We start from the raw sequence: 22,501 nt of genomic DNA on the forward strand, positions 1-22,501 counted from the left end.
GGGCTCATTCACTGCCAAAGCCTATTTAAATGAGAACAGAAAAGTTTTGTTTGCTCTCGCGAAAAGAAATATATTTAACATTGGATCACAATGCATTATTTTTGTGCTTAGCAATGTGACTCCGTGCCCTTTGAAAAGGCTTTCAGCTCTAGCAGTCTTTCAGAGAGAGCAAGTGTTGCATGACTGTGAGGACTGCTAGTCTGAGAAGAGCCTTGAGTGACATACCTGGGGCGGGATGGCAGGAGGACAACAGGATGCTTTCTCAGCTTCAGAGGAGAAAGTACATGGGGACAATATTTGGGGCAGCTGTGCCCTTCTGTACAGCTGTATCCTACAGCAGCCAGTAATACACAAATATAGGTTGTGGTGGGCTTTCCAAGATCTAGTTGCAGTGCTATGGCGTGGTGTAACTCTAGTATGGTCAGCTCCAGCGGAGGCCTAGAAAAGGAGGTATTACTCCTCTAGAAACCAAATTTGCACAAAGTTTTCAGTATATGACAATTAGCATCTATTGGGGCTGATGAGGAGAGCCCCAAAATGCTATTAGCTGTTTAAGCAACCAGCATCACTGTACTGCCAAAGCTTCCCCAGGACGACCCTCCCTATCATCTCCTCCGTATCACCATTAGCAGTTCGGGAAGCTTGCCACCCCTGCAACATCAGGAGCAGTGCTACAGGGACGCAGGGACAGGGCTGCCCAAGGCATGCAGGGAGAAAACAAACTGAGCTTGGCGGAAAGCACTGGAACAATTTTTTAAGCAAACAGAAAGGGACTGTGTGATAGACAGAAAGCCCTCAAGGGTAGCCACAGGCATGCAGTGCTGGTGCACAATGCACCTCTCAGGACCATCCTGCCTGGATGCTTGAAATTAATTTGCTTAGATGTTTTACTAAGCAATGCAAGTGGCTGGGCTAAAATAGATAACAGCAAATGGTAACCTAGATCTTTGGGTATTCTTTATTATTAATAATTATTATATCAATGTTATTATTAGTATATTAATATCTAATCATATTATTATTATTATTATTTTAAGTATTAGATCATTTCATATATAATCATCTCTACTTCTCTCCCTGGAATAGAAATAATTTGGGGAAGAGTATTACTGGGTCATACCAGGGGGTCCTAGCTAGTCTTACATGATAAAGCATTAAGACACTACGGCTACCCAGAAATGCTGTTTAAACCATGGCAAGACTACCACTGTAGTGCTAAGGAAGGAACAGTATTTGCTGCTTTCTGTACTACAGAAAAGATTTACATTTAAACGAACAATTGAGTCCAAAACTTTCATGTGATCTCCAGTCTGTTTCTTTGTCACAACATCTGATATCACCGAAAGTTTCAGCATATACATTTCCCAGTAAAACTACAATATCTTTAAAAGCATACAAGCATACAAGAGTACTGAAGACACTCTAGCAGTCTGCAGAATAGCGACGTTAGAGGTTGGCTGTGCAGGGACGTGTGCACGGACTTGCTGTGGCAGTGGCTGTCATGCTGCTCAACATGCGCTGTATCCGTCCTGGGCATGGGTCTGCTGGTCTACCGGCTAGAGCACGCTAACCACTTAGGCCACAGAGAACGCCGTTTAGCACTTGAAAATTATTATGCATGTTCACAGGGATCAAAGATAATATATATTAATAAATGAAAACCAACTCCTGCATATGGCAGTGTAGAGCACAATTGGGTCACTAAATCTCCAGCGTCTCGGTTCTTAAATCATTATAAGTGCGTGTTTAAAAGATTCAGTAGTACTCTCCAAGGATTCTGAAGGATTTTAAATGCTGAGATATTTATCAGGTCAAGTATATACCTCAATTACTTTCACTGATAGACTAACCATGTGCAAAAGCTTTCCCTGATATAACTTCAGCTACTGTTGAAAATGAGAGTTTAACAAATGTATTTAGGACAATGGAAAAAAAAATCCCTTTACCATGTGTGGAAATGGGACCAAAGGCTTTATTCAGAATCCTTTGAAGAAATGCCTCCTGTGTTTTTTAATCATCAGCAGTGTGCTGGTATAAGTGCTGCATGTTCATAGGGCTATATTAGTACCCCCTTTCTTGCACTGGGGTCCCTTTGGCATTGGATAGGTGAAGCAATTGCTGGTATTAAATTAGCACACTGATTTCCTCTGGTAAGAAAGTTCTTGCATTTTAAATCACAGATAAACTAGTCCACTGAGAAGAAAAAGAATTGGTATGCTCTAGCAAATGGAAAAAAAGAAAGAATATGCAAACACACAAACACCTCTGAGCAATTGCAATGACGTGATATATAGATCCTCTGAATACTGATTAGAATATTTTAAAATCAGATAGATAAGTATGTGTTTACTCCATGCAGCTGAGCTGATGCTGACCATATGTTTCAGCAAACACCATACAACTATGGAAAAAGCTGAACAATGTAATGTACTCACTAATGCACAATAATTAAGGAGAAATAGATTTGAATTGCAGTTCATGCTGGGCAGCTTCTCCTACTACCTCATTTTAGAACTACTAGTATTTTTACTTGATTGGGCTGGTAAAGTAAGCATCTTTGGAATGAGCTGAACATGCCAGTACTTTTGTTAAAATGCTCTGGTTTTCGTCACCAAACCATCACTAAAAAAGACAAATAAATTTACTCTGCATACAGCTTAAGCAGGTTCTAGATACCCACCTCTATTTATGGAATATTTTGAAGGTGAAAGGGAAAAGAATACACATTTAATACAATGTCATGCACTTAACCTGTGAGAGAGCTGAGAACACAAGAATTTAAATGGGCTAAAGCCATCCTAAGAGCAGCTAGCATATAAATACAAAAGGCAGCACTACACCTCGCCCTCTGTAAGAAGGTGGATCACTTCCTAGGGGCAGTCCAGTTTTTTTAGTGATGCTATGTGGCCCATTTCATTAGAGAGAGACCTGCCATGGTGTATCTGTCAAGGGAGACAACACTTCACACTGGGCCCAGCCAGGGAGTCTGGGGACCTAGGTCCCCTCCTGGCTCTGCCACTTGCCTCCTGGGTAACCTTGGACAAGTCCTGATAACTCTGGATGGTATAATTTCCTCTCCTTGAAGACTCTGACTCCCTTTATGGAAAATTTTGTGGAGCAGTGTATATTAGACCTCTATAATGATCCCAGTTTGGGTACCACATACAAACACAGTAGAAAAAGTGCAAAGATGAGGAACAGAAAATCACAGAATCATAGAATGGTAAGGTTGGAAGGGACCTCTGGAGGTCATCTAGTCCAACCCTCAGCATAGCCCATACAGGGATTGAACCCACAACCTTGACATTAGCAGCGCCACGCTCTAACCAACTGAGCTAAACCTGCCCCAAAATGATAACACATCTTTGAAGGTATCACCTATGAGAAAAAGCTGGAGCACTTGGACTGATTCATTTTAGAGAAGGGAAAATGAGATGACACACAGCAGTCTTCAGATACATATCAGGTAAACACAAACAGTTCTCTGCATCCTTTGCAGATAAAACAAGAGCAGCAGGTCTAAACTCCTGCTACAGAAATATAGGTTAGACAACAGGAATGACTTGCAAATGGTAAGAAGAGAAACAGGTTTCACAGTAAGCTGGAGACTCTTACTTAAACATGTTATGAACAGAGCAAAGAAACGCCTGCTTCAAAACAGTCAGGTGTAGCTGATCATGCCTTGGGACAAGGACATCTCATAGTCATGCCCTACTTTCAATAGTCCCATGTCTTTGATCTCCCTAAGACTGCTTTTTGAAATATTTTACGTATTCATTACACTTTCTTAACTGAAAAAGTAACTGTAATCAAACATGACCCTTTCTGGTTGTACTCAACTAATGTAGACTTCCACCTGAGCATCAGAATATAATACACATTAAGACCATTTCTATTTTCATGGGTTTTTTTCTCCATTTGAAAGTGCCTTTAATGTCTTTAACTTATCTCCTCATTATTCTGTGATTAGCTTGTTCTAATCTCCCTGCAGTTCACAAGGCACAATTCTCTTATTTCCCTACCCACTGTTAACAGGGAAGCAGCTCAGCTGCTGGTTTTGGAAAAAAGTCACCCAGGGGACTAACTGAGCTCCAAGAAACTGCTTCATAAATTTGAATACTTTGATATGACAAGTGCCAAAGCTAACATTACAAAGATTAAGGACTATATGTACTTCACTGCTGGGACACTTCCCGGCAAGTTATCCCTCCATGCAGGAAGCCTGGAGGGGACAGAGTTGCGTCACATCAAGGCACAAACGTTCCTAAAGCTTTCCCTGTGGAAGCAGGGCTTTGTTCCACTTGAGACGAGAGCGAGTGGCTAAATATGACATTGGTGTCTAAACACTTCAAACACTGTTCTGAAGTGTTACTGTGCTCCCCCCAGACGTGGTTTAGGCAAGCTACCTCCTTTAAAGTGCTGTTCCCACAGTTTTCCCCATTGCATTCCTAGGAAGCTCAGCTCTCAGATTCACCATCTGGGAATAGAGGGGCTTTAGAGGGCTGGAGGCATTGAATCTCCAAATACCCCACGTAAACCTCCTCCAGCTATGCCTCAAGATGGCTCACAGGAGAAATGGGGCATATTCACAAAATTCTCACTTCTCCTTCCACAAGACAATCATAATAATGCTTGCCTACTACACAAGTTTTCTGAAAAAAAACACCTGAAGTTTACAGTATTCACCAATACCCTTAAATGCAAACTGCTTTAGAATTATCAATATATTAATCTGCACTGACAGATAATAAATTAATTGACCCTGTTTGTCCTGCAGAATCAGTGGAAGCTGCACTAAAAACACTGTGCAGAGCAGTATTCCATATTTCAGATAATTGGAATTCTCTATGTATTTGTAAAAATAAATTACCATTGAAGTGCCTTTTAATCTGTCGGGATGTTTTTTTTTTAACCGAAAGTGAGATATTTGCAATATAATATTATCTGCTACGATTGGACTTCCCTGTTGCAAACACAGAGGAAACACATTGCTCCTGAGTCTCAGAATGACACAGATTCCCAGCTCATGCTAGACCATGCTGTTCAAGACCTCTTCATTTAAGGTCCCAGTGAAGCCAATTAGAGAACTTATTCACGTTAATATAAGTGTGAGTGGTCCTTAAGCTGCCCATTAATTATTCTCTATATTTTTACAGTTTAATTCCTATGAACTGCTCTGAAATCTCAGACAGTTTGTGCTTTAACACTGTGCTATAAACCACCATGGCTCATGAACAGCTTAGGACTCTCTGAAGTGGGATGGGTGCCGGTGACCATCCCCAGCAAAGCCATCCCTTCCCCTCTGCTGCAGCCCTCGCATTGCTCAGTGATTTTTTAGACTTTTCTGATCTATTTCCATTGAATCCCTACCACAAAAATTGCTTAATCACCAGCACAATACTGGAAAAGTAGAGGAAAAATGTAAAACCTAACCCTTCAACCCTTACCATTATGATGATGAATAGTGAGTTATATAAGATGAATAATAAGTTTATATACAGTGATTTGTTACCAAATCTTTGCTAAAATATTGCCATACTTAAATAGTTTCTAATCTGCTAAGCAGCATTTAAGTCACCAAGCAACAAAAGTCCAATGTCAGCTGTGGCATAATTACCTCTGCCTGCCCCATGTCTGCAAGTTAATGCTTAAAGAGAAGTTAAATAAGTAAAACTAATTTAAAAATAAAATTAATTAGATACAAGTAAATAAATACAAATAAAATGCAAAAATTAAATTAATTGAAATAAAATTTATTCTAAATAAGATTGTGTAAGCAAAATATCACCTGAAGGCAGGATTATACACTACACACAGGAACATATACTATCTACCATGAAACATAAAACACTCTAAGTGCTGTATCAGCCTAGCTTTCAGGTTTTTATTTGACTGCACTGTGATTCTGCATCTCAGTATTACCAGGTTTGATACCACACCAAGGACAAGGACTGCAGAAGTTCAGAGCTTTTGTCTCACAGCAGCACTTCTGCTCATGGTGGGACCCCCACTTTAGTGGGTGCCTCAGAGTGCAACGGCTGTGCAATAGCAAAGTCAGGCGATGTTAATCCTACACAACCGAAGATCCTCACCCTGCAGAGCCAAAAGCAGGGGAAGCGTGTCGGTAGACTCAACGGATTGTTAGCCACAGGCAAAATTTTTGCATGCTCAGAGTCTGCAGAGTGAATTTGACGGAGCAAATTATCCACTGCAATGAGTTTGTTCAGGCCTTGTCGCCAATGTGAGATGACAGAAAACGTAGCCGAACTCTGAGGTGAACCAGGGCATTACTTCAAACAACAGAGGGACCTTGCAATGGAGAGCAAAACTGCAAAAACACAACGGCCAAGTTCAGCAAATGCCCTGGCGTGTTTGCAGCCCACCTAGGAGAAAACATTTCAAAACTCCAAAGGAGCTTCCTGTTCCCCAAAACTGTCTCTCTAAAATATTTTTACAGTGAGGAAAGCTTTCAGGGAAGCATTTAGCAGTTTCCAGGAAACATTATCAAAGCTAATTATCTATATATTTCATTTGCTAATTACAAATTGTGCAAATGAGCAGGTAGAAGCTTTGCCTTTTACCTCTGCTGCTGTGGTGGCTAATGTTACCACAATTGTCACTTTAGCACCAGTCTTGCAAATCAAATCCATTGTCAGAAGTGCACACAGTGCAATACAAGTGATGAACAGCCCCAATTAGACAGTAAGTTCCTTGTCTAAAGGCATGAGACAAACCAGCAAAACAGAGAGAGGGCACGGGCATTATGAAATGAAACACTCACTGAATGATCATATTTTAAAAGCTATTAAAAGAGGGAACATAGCATATCTTAGCAGGCTGATTTATCCAAGTATGTGGCCTTATGAGAAAGAAGAAATCATAAATAGGTGACAGCAGAGATCAGAAGACCACTGTTGATGAACAGGGAGAAGGAGAGGATGAAGGAGCTGCTCTCTGCAGACAGGTACTTTTAGCTCTGTGAAGCACTGTAAAGTGAAGCTAATGTCTAACTTCTGATACAGAAATATTTTTCATGTAGAAACAGTATTATTATTTTCCTAGTCAAGAAAGCATTACTGTTGACAAATGGAATAGTAGTGGTTAAATTGCTTTTGACTAAAGCTAGAAGTGGTCCCGATCTTCACCCACACCAAGGCTGGCCATGACCTTGCTGCTTGGCTCTACCTTTGCCCACATGGAGATAGAATAGAACTTTTCACAACCAACCAAGAAGGGCGGAGACTGAGTTTTGACAGCTGGTAACATATCAAGTTAGGAAAAGGTTTACCATCCAGCTTAATAGATTTTTAAAATGACATGTTTATAAATCTAGGAATGCTTCTACTTTGAGCTTCATGAAAAAGTTAGTCTGTTTTAAAGTGCATCAATCTTTGATGTTTTAGACTAGTTTTAATAGTTTTTAACATGATAGTTGGCATGCCCTAAAGTGGGGAATACCAAACTATTCCTAGCTGGAAATTGTTCAGGTTGCCATTTGATAGCTTGATCTTCCTACTGTGACTGACAGCAACCTTATATCATTCCATGAGCTATTTGGGAGCTTTGTTCAATTAATCTGAATTTTTTATCTGCAGATACTTTTGATTCACACTACACGGAATCACAGTTCAAGACTGCGTACATTCCCCTAAGCTTCCTAACTTCACCACTGTGCTGCAGCACCTTTCTTGCAGAGGCTCATTGACAAGCCAGGTATAATTTACTAGATTAGTTACAGCAACTATCACTTTGCCAAAGGAGAGGGGCTGACTTGCATGCATAAGTTTCCTAGAATCGACTTTTCCTTTCTTTTCTTTTTATATTTTCATGCTACTTACTTTCAGGTTTAAACATTTCAAAATTATTTATTAAACATTTTTAAAATTTACTTGAAAACAATTTCTTTGGAAGGCCACAGAGACCATGACGTTACCTCTTATGCTTCTTACTTTCCCATACAACTTGACAGTGTACAGACCTGTTCTATATCTAAATTTACAGACTGTGACAAGTGATAAATATCCTAATTTGAAAAGCTATTGTGTACCTCTGAGACAATTAAAATTCCTTAAATACCTAGCTGCAGTACATAATGCATTTAGTCAACATCAGAACATGTCAGAGAAGGAACGTTTTATCCCAGGACACATCCAAGCATCTAAAAATAGACTTTCTGTTTAAATAAAAGGATTGCAATAACATTTATTGGGAAGTCCCCTTTCCTCAGATTACAAAAGTAACAATAATAATTCCCAGGCTCTATGGAGGGAATGGAACAAAAGAGTCTATAACAAAAGCCAAATAAACTTTTTTTAAGAGAAAAATACTGATTAAAAATAATGTGTTCTTTCTTCTTTCATCTAACCCCCAAAAGTCCCCCCCAGCACTTTGGGGTATGGACCAAGCTTAGGCCCACTCTGATCCATACAGTTCAGCAGTGGCAGAAGAAAATACAAGCACTTCTCACCAACTGTCCAGATTTGTTCATAAGATGTTTTGACCAAGTCATGCTGTTTTAATCAAAACCTGTATCATTCTTCAGTTAGTTTTGCTTAGTTTTCTCTGGAGGTTTTACATAACTTTCCAGAAATGACTAATTGAAAGGTAGTCTAACTCTAATGAAAGAGTTATACTGAATGAAAATAAGTTTGATTAAATTGATTAAAAGTAAATATTAAGTTATCATGGCACCTGGAATACACACTATTTCTGAGATGCAAAGCCATGGCAGGAAATGAGACATGAGTTTGGTTTTCTGTATTCCTTCTGTGTTTTAGCAATGAAGCCAAGGGCAGGCTCCCAATTCTCAGCCAGTTAGAACTTCTCCTCTTTCCTTATGGCTAGTTTAAGTATAGAATATTGTGGAATTTTTGTCTTCCTTTTGCTTCGAAAAGAAAAACAAGAAGAGGAGAACAAGTTTATGTTCATCTGAAGAAAGGAGAAAGGTTCACGAAAAGAAGGAACCACCTGTTCTGTGCTCATTTGGTCTGACCAAGCTGCACAGTGCAGAAAGAGTGTTTCTAGTGGTTGATATTGATGTCACTCCACCAGCTAGCCAATGTAGGCATCACTCCACTGAGTTCTGCATGCCAACATCTACTTTTTTGCATAGAAAACCATACACCACAACAATGACAGCCCAATTCAGATAGTGCGAAGAGGTGCACTAAAATAACTCATTAGTTTCATTAAAAAGAACAATAGATGTAGAAGTACCAATGATGAATCACAATAAACTCAGAGCACAACAGGAGCCCCCAGGGCCTGTCTGAGGGAGGCACAGATGTTCATCTGGTAGGTCTGCTGGTGTGTGGAGTACAGTGGGAGCCATGTCTGGCTCTGAGACAGACCTCACATGCCATTTTAAGTCAAGGTCTGTGTATCACAGGACCACAAAACAGTTGAGGTTGGAAGGGACCTCTGGAGATCATCTAGTCTGACCTCCCTCCTCAAGTAGGGTCACCTACAGCACATTGCCCAGGATCCTGTCCAGATAGCTTTTGAATATCTCCAAGGATAAAGACTCCACAACCTCTCTGGAGAGCCTGTTCCAGTGCTCTGTCAGTATATGAATGCTGCTGCCCAGTCTCATATGCTCCAATTCACATCCATGAATCAGAGTGCGCTACTCACTTTCCCTAAATCCTATTATTTTTGCATAAGCATTTCTGAACTGGCAGCTTTTTACGGATGTTGCAATGGTAACTTGAAATAAAGTATATGAAACCGTATCAGCAGTCCATGAAGAGTGGAACAGCGTAAATTAAAAATTTATTCTGTGCAGTCCAGCTTAATTGACTCCTTGACATGAGTCAAGGCTTGTTTGCAAATTCCAATCCAGCCTGACAGCAGCAGCTTTCTCCTACAGTGACACTAACGTCACAGGTGTGCCACTTGGGAGGCATGGTACCATCTTTCAGTCTCATGTCCAAAGGATTAAATGTTTGCTAGCAGCTGATGGTTGTACTGCTGATGTCTAGTATGTCAATAACATACATTTTGCAGTAATTGCCACCCAGGAGGAAAATACTATGCAATTGTTTCCATTTTATTGAGTTTAGTGTTCTTCATTGAAGAGTCTTAGTTTGTCTCTTTTTCTGATTTTACTTATTTTAGTCTTCTATCAGTTATCTTTTAACAGATAAATTAACCTCAAAAATCCCAAACTGAAAACCTGTGGTCTTGCAAGCAGCTAACATTTTTAGCTGCTTACAGCCTCATGTAATCTTGCATAGGCCTCCAGAGACTGTCAAGCATCAAGCCTAAAGGAAAGGCTATTTAAGCTGCAATTTTTCAGTTCTTGGATCACAACTAACAGATTTGTGGCAATACTGAAAGGTACAGAAGACACTGTTCCTTCTTTTTTATTGCAGATCTTCTCAAGAGCACCTGGAAGACTTAAATAAATGACCTCAATTTTAACCTGGCTGGACTAGATTAGCAGGATGGAAAAAAATGTCATGGGTGAGATTCCAGCCCAACTTCTACACAAGAAAAGTCTGCCCTCTATAAATAGTGCTGCACTTCTGGCTGTAACACTTCTCTCGCTACTAAATTAGAATTCACAAGTATTCTACAGGAATCCTAATGGGATCAAAGATGAGACCTTCTTTGAAGTTTGTCTTCCTTTGCTCCACTACTAATACATACCTGCACTAATCTCCCATGTTTCTCCTAAACTAATCAGTCACTCTGCCCCCAACAAAGGGACAGGTAGACATGCTTTTCCTGAAATCCCAACTTATTTGTGTTCATTATTCACACTTCATTTTGAGAGGGAATAACATTTGGTTAATTGATTTTTCATGTACTGTAAAGAGGTCAGCTCTGTTTTCTGAAACACTTTGGGCTAAATGCAATTTGCTAGTAATATTTGTAATGCTTATAACTTTGGTGCTGTTTATTGCTAGTAAGGTACACTGGAAATTCATAATATTTCACCTTTGACAACAGATATTAATAACATGATTGTAATAAAATAATCTCATTCTCACTTTTTTAATTTAGTCCTTCTTAAAAGATCTCCAAAAAAAAAAAAGATCTAACCTCGAGGTCTGTCCTTTTGTTTAGGAAAATAAGCGTGAGTGAGCCAACAATCTCACTGACCCTAAGGAGAAGTTACAAATGGGAAAGTACCATTTCAAAGATCATTTCAAAATTTCAGTGATACAGAACTGTGACTTGAGTATTTTTTTGTCTCCTTGTAATTCAGAATTGGCTTCTAACAACTGTATCAAATTTTTTGTATCTTTAAATTCTCTTAAATCTTTATTTCCCATCTATCTTTGAAAAAAAAATCTATTATCACAGAGTGTGTAATGACTTTTGTCATTGACAGTAATTAGTTCAATTGCGCATCTGTTGGAATCATCTATTTTAAAGCTAGAATCCCTCACTGTGCTCACCAGGTCTGGTCTTACGGGCAATACAAAACACAGGAATTTACCAAGTGTAATATGCAGTGTATTTTAGAAAACAATCCTTCTGAAATTTTAATGCACATAGATTTTCACAAGCCTGATTTTCAATGAGCGTGAAAACTGCAGATGAAGCCAATGAAATATCCAATCGAGAGCTGGCTAGAACGACAAGCCCCAATAATTAGGTCTCCAAAATAGATGCTTTCTAACTATTGATTTCTGTGCATAAATGTTAAATTTATGTGCATAAAGTGTTAGTTGCATGAGAGGGACAGGCTAAAGAGGAAAGTTTCTCAAATGTCCTGGCAAGGATACTTCATTAGTGCGAGACTATGAAGATTTCAGCTATGATTCCAGTAGAAAGCAGATTAGCCCAGAAGGATGAAAAAGAAAGAAAGAAAGAAAGAAATGGAAAAGCTCTTATTTCTTATTTCTTATTTCTTCAAAGCTTTATTTCTTCATTTTTCTTAGAGCTAAATTAGGAGATTAATCTATTCCAATGAGCACTCACAGGGTTCACTTCTAAAAGGGTATTTGCCCCCCACCCCCCACAGATAAAACAGAAAGATTAGAATGAAGAAAGGAGAAAATTTATAGTGAGATTTCTGGTCTTCAGAGAGGTTTTAATTTGGATGTGACAGATGTGTTCCAGCTGCCGCTTGCATTCAGAATTTCAAAAGGACATTTTAATCACTACTGTGCCGAGCGCCCACAGAAAGAGGTACGCTGCGCTTGTCCCTGTTACAGGCGCTGGACTCGAGCTCAGTTTTCCCTGGACTTTGAACGTCGCGCTCCGATGGCATCTCTCTTCCAACCCTGGCTACAGCGGGAAGCAGCCTCTGCTACCCGCAGCACCCTTGGGCGCAGTCCCTTCGGTCGAGATGCTTTAGAAAGCGTGAGTCAAAGAATCACCAAAAAATAGTTATTTTAGAAATGGCTTCATTGATATTTTTGTATCCTTCTAATAAATGAAGCCTGTTATACCACAATAATTGAAGTAGGTGGGATCTCCTACTGGCCAGGACAGAGCAGGATGTTCCAAAATAGCCACAAGATACTTCTAAAACAAAGACAGGGTTGATGAAATAGCCCAGTACAGGGGTGCCTAACCGGGCGGTCGCAATAACTACATTCAAGAGACTGATAAATGAATTAAACTGCCAGCGTCTCCCCATATAGTCAAAGGAAAGAGGTAGTTCTCGTGCCTAGGATGTGCACAGTCTCGCTGCAGGGCCACGCGCTACCCTCTGCAGCGAAACCAGCAGCTGGCAGCCCTGGTGTGTTTTGTTGCTACCCGTTTCTTCCTTGTACCTACCTCCATCGCCAAATACCTCTGTAAACATTTACACCCTCCCACCCCATTTTCTAGATGCGAAAAGTAGGACAGCAAATTTCAGTCACTTTTTAAAAGCTAGACAGAAATAAGTGCCAAAAATTGGAATTAGAACAACCAGGCTTGAGCATGGACAATTTTAGCACACAGACATAATTTCTAAGATTGGGCTTGTTACTTCTAAAATCTCAGATTTTATGTGACCTTTTACAACAATAACAAACATGATGATTAAGTACTGTGTTGAAGCTGAGCTGGCACTAGAGTGGGGAATATTTTTCAGCTGGTCTTTGCTTATAAAAAGTGGACTTTGCAGAAGTGACAGTTGCATGCAGGTTTGACAAATTTTCAGCTCAAAAAAAAAGAAAAGGAAATTTGCAGCCTTGAAAATGTTTCATGTTTGAACCTCTATATAAAAATAGTTCTGTGCTTCCATATAAGCTTGATCTTTCTGCCTCTACTTATGACAGGAAAGAGTGGTATGGACCCCCACAGTATGGTACTGCTCTGGTGTGCAGTTAAAGAGGTAACAATGTAGACAGTAAAAATACGATCTAAACTATTAAAGTATTGTCACCTCTAAAATAACTATCACAGGTATCTTAGTTAAAACCCACTGAAATGGATGGACAGTTTATGCTGCGTCATTCTTGTTTCAATCCCTGAAAACCCAGAGAGGGACTGCTGTGCTACACCTCCAAATCACTCTTTGAAGGGTTTTTTTCACAGCACAACTAGAGTATGCAACTAGAGTATGAAAAAACAAATGCTCTGGAGCACAGCAAAATTTTTTTTCCAATCCCTGCTCTTCCTGGTTAGCATATTGCATTTTTCCAGAGGTTTTACCCTATAAAGCTGAAAATCTTAACATGATACTGTTCTATTTTAGTCCCATTCCAAGTGAAGTGATTCAGTAAAGTGATTCTTTCATCAGAGCATTAATACCAGAAGTAGACAAGAGGGAAATAAAAAGAAACAGAATTTGTGATGTAGAAAAATCAACACAAAAACAGTTATGGAACTTCGAATTGTATTTTCATACAGGAAAGTGTTTTCATGTACATGATTACATATTTGAGAAAAAAAATGGTGTTTCTGTGCACCATGTTACAGTTTTGAATATTCTGCCTTTTTTTGGAAGCAATTAGCCAGTTATTCAAGATTTCTCTGTTCACTCTGATTTCCCCATTTCTCCACCCACTTGGATCTGACATACTTTGACATCCTTGCTTATCAAAATGGAAATTCAACATCCAGAAAGGACAAGCAATGAAAGGCAAAAAAAACAGTGTAAATTAGGCTGTGAACTATGTACGTTCTATAAGGATCATGGCGGTTTACACCAAACTTGCAGTTTCCGCTTTCTTTATTTTAAAACAAGAAATAGCTCTCCTGAGATACTAATACAAGTTTTGCAATATTAATCACCATTTTCTTGCTCTGTCTGAAAGAAATTGCTTCAGCACTTAGAACTGCGGGTAGATATTGAATAGCATTACGTCTTTTACCCTAGTACCTTGCCAGAGAATTGTTTCTAATGCTATGCTATTATTCTATTTTAAGAATCTTAAGCAACAGGGCTTTCATCGCTTGAGTTGCAAGATTATTTTACAGACTGTTAGATCTTATGACTAAGAAGTATTTCCTGATATTATACCTACATTTTTCCATTTCCTAAACTCATAGCAGTTATCATATCTCAAATCATTCTAAACAGTCTTTCTTCCAGTGTTGCACACTTCCAACTGTTTCATAGTGTTTAATGAAGTATTTTACACACGGTACTTACAGCACGTTAGAGTCTGTTCTGATTAAATATATAAAACTAATTATGTGAGCAGAATATTCATCCTACCACTAGAAATACAGATATAAGCAACCGAAAGAGCTCTGAGTACCCTTTAACAACCCTTTAAACGAGTAAAGGAGAAACTACAGCCTGAGCATAATCTTACTTTACTGTAGAGTTAGAAGATAATGCTGGAAATCACATATCACAGCTATGGAAATTTTGCTGTGTTACATTCAGATTCAAAAGCTCTTAAGTAAGTTTTACTGGACCAGATACAGGAGAAGTTTCAGCAGTGTATTTCAAATTCCAAGGGAAAATATTCAGTTTAGTTACAATTCAGTTAGTTGGGAGTATATGTTTCCATTTCCATTAACACAGTTTGTTTCTCCACTCCAAATCATACCAGTTTCTGCCACTGACATGACTTTGCTACTCATTCGCTTTTTCTCCGACTTAGCAGAACAATCAAGCCCCTCTTATACAGATTAAAGGCATATTGTATCTGAACTTTTATATTCTAGACATTTTAGAGTGTAAAGAAACTAGACAAGTTTCTTGATATAAAAGCTCTGCCCAAGTAAAGAAAAAAGGTTTAGAAGGTAAATATATTTAAAGTACTAGGCAGGAGCTAAGGGTAAGCATGAGCTTTTCATGTAAGCTTGACAAAAATATTATTTGCAAACAGATCTGGGCAATGGAATGAATTTAGGGGTCTGATAATAGAACGTGGAGCTGAGTCTCAGCCCAGGTTTCACGACCATCTCATGCAGGGCAGCACCAGAGTGTGCGTGGCCTGCAGCTCAGTGTCCCAGCAGACTCCACCTGGTCACCACTGTGGGTTGATGGCAATGGCACAGAGCTATTCTAATCCCCAAAGCAATGGGATGCCAAGTGTGAATCCAGCAAGGAAAGCTGCACTCTCCTTATGGAGCAGAGAAGAACACCAGCGGCAACAGAAGATGGACTCCCTAGGAAATGCACGGACAGCCCTCAGGGTCTGCATTTCTCTGAAGCATTTCATACAAACACAGCTGCTGCCTTGCTCGCCGTAGGGCAAAGAGCTCGTGCTGAACCATTTTAACCATTTTGTTTTGAACATAGCAGCAGTGGTCAGCTGCGGTGAGCATCCCTGATCCATCTCAGGAGCCAGCTGCCTCTCTCAAAACAGAGTGGCCTTTGGCTTTGGCAGTCATGTCCCACTGCCTTCCACTAGGCAAGAAGCTGCCTCCCATGTCAGCAACACCCCAAATGGGCTGCATGCAGCCTGGCTCCCCTGTGTGCCAAGTGCTTACATCCCCAAGAGAGAAGACCTGCCACATCCCGCGTCAGCAAGACCAGAGAGCCAATGGGGAGGTGCTGCACAGCCTGCCTGGTCTGCTCGGAAGGAAAAGAGCACCGTCCCTTCTCTAAAAATCCATTTAATTGTGTCAATATGCACAAGTGAGCTATTGCCAGAACCAGCTGAGCAGACCGGAACATTGCATCAAGGCTTGCTGCTCTCAGAAGGGTCATGGGAAGTGGAGAAACCTGGTTAAGAACAAAGCTGCCACATCTCAGCTTCATTAGCAAACTTCCCCACAACACAAATACCATGCCTCTTCAGACTAAACAAATACAGTTTTGCTCTCTAGACAGCATTTAATCGCTATTAGTATGCCAAAACGAGACACTTGTTGGGATTTCTGAAAAGAAACGTAGCCATCAGTTTCTGGGAAGAGCTGCCACTGTGAAACATCTGGCAGAGCTGAAGAAAGCAAACAGGGGATCACTCAGGGACTTCTTCAGATCGAGAATTTCTATTTACCAAAAAAAAACACTCTCCCCCCAAGAATACACCTGTGTTTTCCTCTCACTCAGCTACAGCCATCTGCTTTTCAGAAACTGATACTGCACTGTGATTTTTTTACAGGATTAGAGGTATTTTTCCCTGTGACAGAAAAAGATCTTCGGGTGAGCCCCTCCACTTACAACAGCAGCAGCCCCTCCACTTACAACATTTGCAGGCTTGTAAGTTGTTTTCAATTATATTCTGTCTCCTTGGCACATAGAGATGCTGCTTAAGTAGGAAAACGTATTATCGTATATCTTTGACGTTTTCTAAAGCTAGATCATTCAGCATTTTCCACCCTGCTGAGCTAGGAAATTAATAGTAAAACTTTACCCTGCTCTCTATTAAGCCTGATTTAGTTGAAAACATGATCTCAAGTAAGTAACTACAGAATCAGCCTCTTACTTAATTTAAATAAAACCATTCTTCCAGCAGACAGTGAAAGAAATAAATAATATGTTGTGCTAAGATTCCTAAGCCAGTACTTGTCCCCTGCCTCCACTCTTCAGTTGCTCTCTGTACGTGTTGAAGCGCACTGCTGAACTGTGCAAAATAAGCTGCACTGGAACGGAAGGTAACTAACTTGTGCTCCCTGGGTGCTGGACAACTAATAAAACTCTGGCTGCTGCATAGGCTATAAATAGAAAAAGATGATACAGTTTCACATTGATAACACTTCTATGACAGTTAAGTATTCATCAGTAAGGAAACAATCTTTTTTCTATCACTCTTGAAAGAAAGTGATCCTCTCAGCAGTGATGAGTAAGAGTTACGGGCGCTGCTTTTAACCCAAAGAAAGCAGGTGACATCAGGTGAACTCTTGGGTGATGACCTACCTGAGGGCTATCACCCTGAACCACCCGTGGGAATGCCTCTTCGCCCTCTCTCACCTGGCCCAGGCAGTTTCTGCTCTCATTCATTTTGAATTCAAAGCAAATCAAAACAGTTGTAACTTCGGGCCAGAGAGTATGCAGCACAAACCATGTTAGAGATGACCCACTGGAGGTGTTTGTTTTTCTGGTTCTCCCCATGGAGATGGAGGGAAATCAGACAACTGCTGAGATGGGCTACCTAACTGGTGGGCAGCAGCAGAAATTACAGGTCCCATTCTTCATCAGAGGACAGTTTGAGCTTGTGTCTACAGCACTTTGTGCAAGCAGAACACTTCCCACAAGAAATTATTGCCTGACTTTTAAAAACACATGGCATCCAGAAACACTCTTACAGTGTGCACAAGTTGGTCACAAAATCCTAAGCCTAATATTAAAAACACCTTCACCATCTTCAGCCTAGTGAGCTGGAACAAAATATCTGCGCTGAATACTTTCACATACTTGTGGTGAATGAAACATGGTTTCACATTTCATGTAGAAATGTAATTAAAAATACATCAGAATATAGAAAGGAAATCAACCTCTGCTGAGATTAATGAAGAGTTTGATGTAGCTTCCCGAGTGTGAGATTGCTTGTGCTTCCTCCAAAGTTTGAGAAATCAACTGACTCAGTTTAGAATACTTTGATTTTAGAGAATTCTCTAACATATTAAACTATATGCATCAACAGTATTCATGAGGACAGTGCTATATCTACAGATGCTATTTTTTTCAGATTCACACATGAAATTGCTAGACAACAACATTTCTTGCTTGTCTAATTAGGAATTACATAATTTTTTCTCTTCTGTCTTTAACAAAGGCTTTTTGTAACCAAACGCAGGAAGATTACACTGCTTGATAAAAGAAAAAGCTTTCTGAAGGCATAAATGTAGGGCAAAAATGCAAAGCAAAGCAGATCGACTACCCTCAGAACAAAGTAACGCTCATTATAACATAAATACAAACATGCAATCAGTCCAAGAGTAAAACAAGGATTCAAGTGTATGTTTAGCAACATTATAGGAGTTAGATGGACCCTTTCTTCTGCATTTCAATGACCTCTTTTAAAAGTAGAAAGAGAAAATCCATAGAATTTTTAATTTTCATTTCATTTATTGTCATCCATTTCAGATGAATACTAACACAGAAAGATTTTGGACTCTGCAGCACCTTGTTGCTGCTGGCAGCTTATGCTACCTGGTTGCCCTCTCTGCGCTCCTCCAGGACGGATGCCACTGGATTTAATACTGACACGGTTCAGGCTCAATAGGCTCAATCCAGTCTTCAAAGAAAAACTAGCGTGAAAATCTCTTAATCCCTCTTCCTGCTCTGAGCCCAGGGCAAATGCACATGTCCCGAAGACTGCATGCTGCAGCTTGTGTTATTTTGTACTTAATAAAATTAGCAGTTGCTACAGAAAATAGGATTCAAGATGACATTTCAGCCAAGGGAGTCTGGAGATGAGACAGTAGTTACGATATCAGTTGTGATCTTATTTTATATCACTAGCATTTGTTTGATTAAATTTCTAAATCAAGTTTATCACATTGCATATTAAAAGGCATAGGAAAAAGCAGATGAGATAGACTACATTGCTCCTTTTGGATAATCTTTATCCTAATCTGTTCTCTGTGACTACAATGTGCTTATCAGACACTTTACTGTGTTTATTTATTTACTTCAGCTTGTAAGAAGGAAGATTCCAGGTGAAAACAAAATACAAAAACGCCTCAGGTCAACTCCTTGTAGAGTTTTCTCAGCAATAGGGAAACTAATTGCTTATATATGCAATACATGTTCAGCTACTATTCATCTATTATTAATAATTTTAAAAAATTAAACTGGGAAATCAAGACTCCAAACCTGTAACTCACAGACAAGATTAGTGAATGTTACACAGATTAAACTAGTCCTTGTAGACAAACTCCATTCTGGACAATTCTGGACTACATCTATTTAATATCCCCCTAAAGGAACGCCATTTTTTGGACTTACGGTTGGTTGTCTTGCTCTGATCACTCTGAGCACTGTCATTTGACTGGTTGCTTGAGACAGAAGATACGCTTGAGCTCCTGACAAAACCAAAGGCTGCCAGCTTAGCTGCTGGCAAGCGTGAATAACCAGGAGGACGCAGTCCGGACTGACACGGCTTGGGGAGATTTGACTTTGCAGCATTTGGGCATGGGCCTTTCTTAAGATCAACTGAAAGAAGAAAAAGAAATTTTTATTAAGTAAATGAAACTGAGACATACTGAAGAGTACTTGTACCAACTAACTACCTGGAGTCAGTACAGAAAACGAAGGCAAGCTTTAACGGCCGCTCAGTCTGCAATGGTGGCTCGCTCTTTGCTCCACCAGAAAGCCATTCTGTGAAACAGTTACAGGTTGCTTTAAAATAAGAAATGCAACAAGAACCCATAAGGCAAAAAGTCTAAACTCCAGCAAAGTAATGTCATACAAGCTTGTTTTTTTTTCTTTAAATGCTCTCTTCTTTCATGTTGTATCATTTTCTGATTTTTCTTATTTGCCAATTATAGAAACTCACACACAGAGACAAACACCAGGCACAGCATCCGATTTTCAAAACAACTGTAGAATGCTAATAATTCTCCTCAAGGACACAGTACTTCTTTGTATTCCATTAAGGAAAATATTTATTTGGAATCTTCTTTCTTTCAAAATTCACCTAAAAAAAGAATGTCCTTCTCTTGCATCAAGCCTGGGAAAAAGGACATGCCGTAGTAAGGTATCCTTTTTAACATACCACTAACCATTTCTACTGACGGACTTCACTTCACCATAAAATATTACCCTATCTGTATCACATTAGCTAAGTCTCAGACAACTGCAAGTAGCAGGTTATCAGGGATAAAGTTAGGCAATAACAATAATGGTTAGGCAATCATGTCTGGCTGTGGTAACCAGTAGCTGGCCATCCTTCTCCAGTTTGTGTCCCCACTACTGTTCAACTGCTCTTTCTTAGGCAAATTTTTCTAGGAAAAAAAAATGCATATAGTTCCATAAACGTTACAATCTATCGTTGTGTAAGGACTGAAGTTCAGAGTTTTGTTCGGTTTGAAAGGCCTCGACAGCAAGTGGATCTGGACCTCAACTGGACGTAACATTTGGACAGAGTTTCCCTCTGTATTTTTGTCTCTTCCCTGTGGAATCCCATGGAGTGAGAATATAAAAAAAATCAACAAAGTTTTCTAAAAGTTGATGCTGAAATATTTAATCAGATGGGATCAGCAGGTTGGGAGACAAGGGAGTATTAGAAATATCAATGTATTCTGTCAGAAAAGGCCACAAATTCACCCCATTTCCATTCCTGTGAAGTGAACAGTATTTGGGAATTTTAGCCTGACACATACTTCAAAGGAAGAAGTGCACATTCATAATACTAAAGGAAAAATAGAAATTAACTGTACCGTAAAAATATGGTCTTCACATTATTACAGTATTTAATTCTTTTGTAAACTATGTAGGTCACAGCCTTATTAATTTTAATGAAGCATTACTCTTTGAGGAGACTTTATAGAAAACAAGATTAATTCCTTTGAGTAGAAAAAATATTATGGGGATTTTGAAATATAGTTATGGATCTCATTATAATAATAATACTAAACTGTGTTTGACAAAACTAAGCTTCTTCTTTTGCAATAAAAATAAATGTAACACCAGGCAAAAAGATAGTATTGTTTTTTATATAAAACACATTCCTATAAAAGACACAAAAAATGTTACTTGTTCAATGAACAAAAGAATTTATATACTATAAATCCTAAAATCTTTTTGATTTTAGGGCAGCCTGCAGCCATCTTTTTGTAACCACTTTTCAAGAGTTCAGGCCTCCAGTAAGACTCAAAGAAATGGATGTCTGACTGCAGCATCTTTACCAGGCCAGAAAAGGACCTGCTTTGGAGGTCCAAAAGGAAAGTAACAAATAACAAATGTGTAATGAAAAATCGTTAAAAATTCCCATTCATCCTTTCTTAACTGACAGGAATAATTCTGGGCTCTCACCCTGAATCTGACTTCATTTGGGCCTGTGTGATGGTTGCTGACACATCATTGTGGGTCCGGGTGCAGGTACATTAGCAATGAGAAGAGCGAAGCTGTGATGTTACTGTTTACTGCTAGGCTTGCGCTGTATTGCTTTTGCAATGCTATTTTATAGCTGGTTTACTATTATCCGCAATGTCCCATCAAACCAGATTTCTTCACTCCCCAATGATAAGACTTGACATTCGTATCACATCTAAATGACTACCCAGAAAGGCAGCACAGAACAAGACTTCAACACCGTCCTCAGCAGCATTTGCAATTACTGCAAATCATGTCAACTGATTTTAGTTATATCAATTTAGGAACAATAAAAAGTGTCCAGTGAAAAGCTTTAAGAGTCCCCATTGCTAGAAATGACAAGGTAATTATCTTTTAGTCAGAATCTTTCTATCTGAGAGGGTTAATATCTTCCTGCATTGGCAAAATGGGTAGAAATTGAAGCACAGGAAGATCCGCCTGAACGTGAGGGGGAATTTCTTCCCTGTGAGAGTGATGGAGCACTGGACCAGGTTGCCCAGAGAGGTTGTGGAGTCTCCTTCTCTGGAGATATTCAAGACCCACCTGGATGCAACCCTGCCTACCATGCTCTAGGTGACCCTGCTGAGCAGGGAGGTTGGACTAGATGATCGCCAAAGGTCCCTTCCAACCTCAACCATTCTGTGAAAAGCTTCAAGGTGGGATTGAAACTGGCTTATGCCACTGTCAGACTGTGCAAGAGATCTCACGCTCTCCTCACTCCACAGCTAGGTGTGTCCTGCCCCTCTGATGTTGACACCAACACGTCAGTGGTTGTGTGGTCGCAGCAGCTCACCTTCCCAGCTCACTGCACAGCACATGCAAGCTGGAGCCCAACATCAACTTCACCAGCTATCTACAGGACTAATTACAAGAAGGAACTGTGTGTGACAAAAGGCATACATCCCAATCACAGTGTGCAAAACATTTTAGTTTCAGAATTAAAATATCTCCATTTTAGAGCAAGGAGCTACAAAATATCAAAAAAAAAAAAAAAAAAACAAAAAAAAAAAAACAAAAAAAAAACACTCCTGTAGCAGATCAGTGGAAATTCCACTATAGGGTGAAAAAAAGTGGTTAGAAATGGTTTTGTTTAAAACCTTGAAATGGGCTTGCCCTAGGAACACGAGGTTCACCTGGGACTTCCAAGTCCCACCTTAACAGCAGGGAAGC

General features: G+C 39.6%; 1 protein-coding gene across 2 annotated transcripts in view; it reads right to left on the reverse strand.

Moving 5' to 3' along the window:
- Positions 1–22,501, reverse strand: part of MTUS2 (microtubule associated scaffold protein 2) — a 321,795-nt gene that overhangs the window by 165,935 nt on the left and 133,359 nt on the right. For both annotated transcript variants that reach the window (XR_009957320.1, XM_062567163.1), the window contains exon 5: positions 19,244–19,450. Coding sequence is in view for 1 of the 2 variants with exons in the window: in XM_062567163.1 (XP_062423147.1) it covers positions 19,244–19,450 (207 nt within the window). In the remaining variant the exon portion in view is untranslated. The remainder of the gene's footprint in view (positions 1–19,243; positions 19,451–22,501) is intronic.

Source organism: Rhea pennata, chromosome 1 (genome assembly GCF_028389875.1).
Source record: "Rhea pennata isolate bPtePen1 chromosome 1, bPtePen1.pri, whole genome shotgun sequence".
Classification (NCBI taxonomy): domain Eukaryota; kingdom Metazoa; phylum Chordata; class Aves; order Rheiformes; family Rheidae; genus Rhea; species Rhea pennata.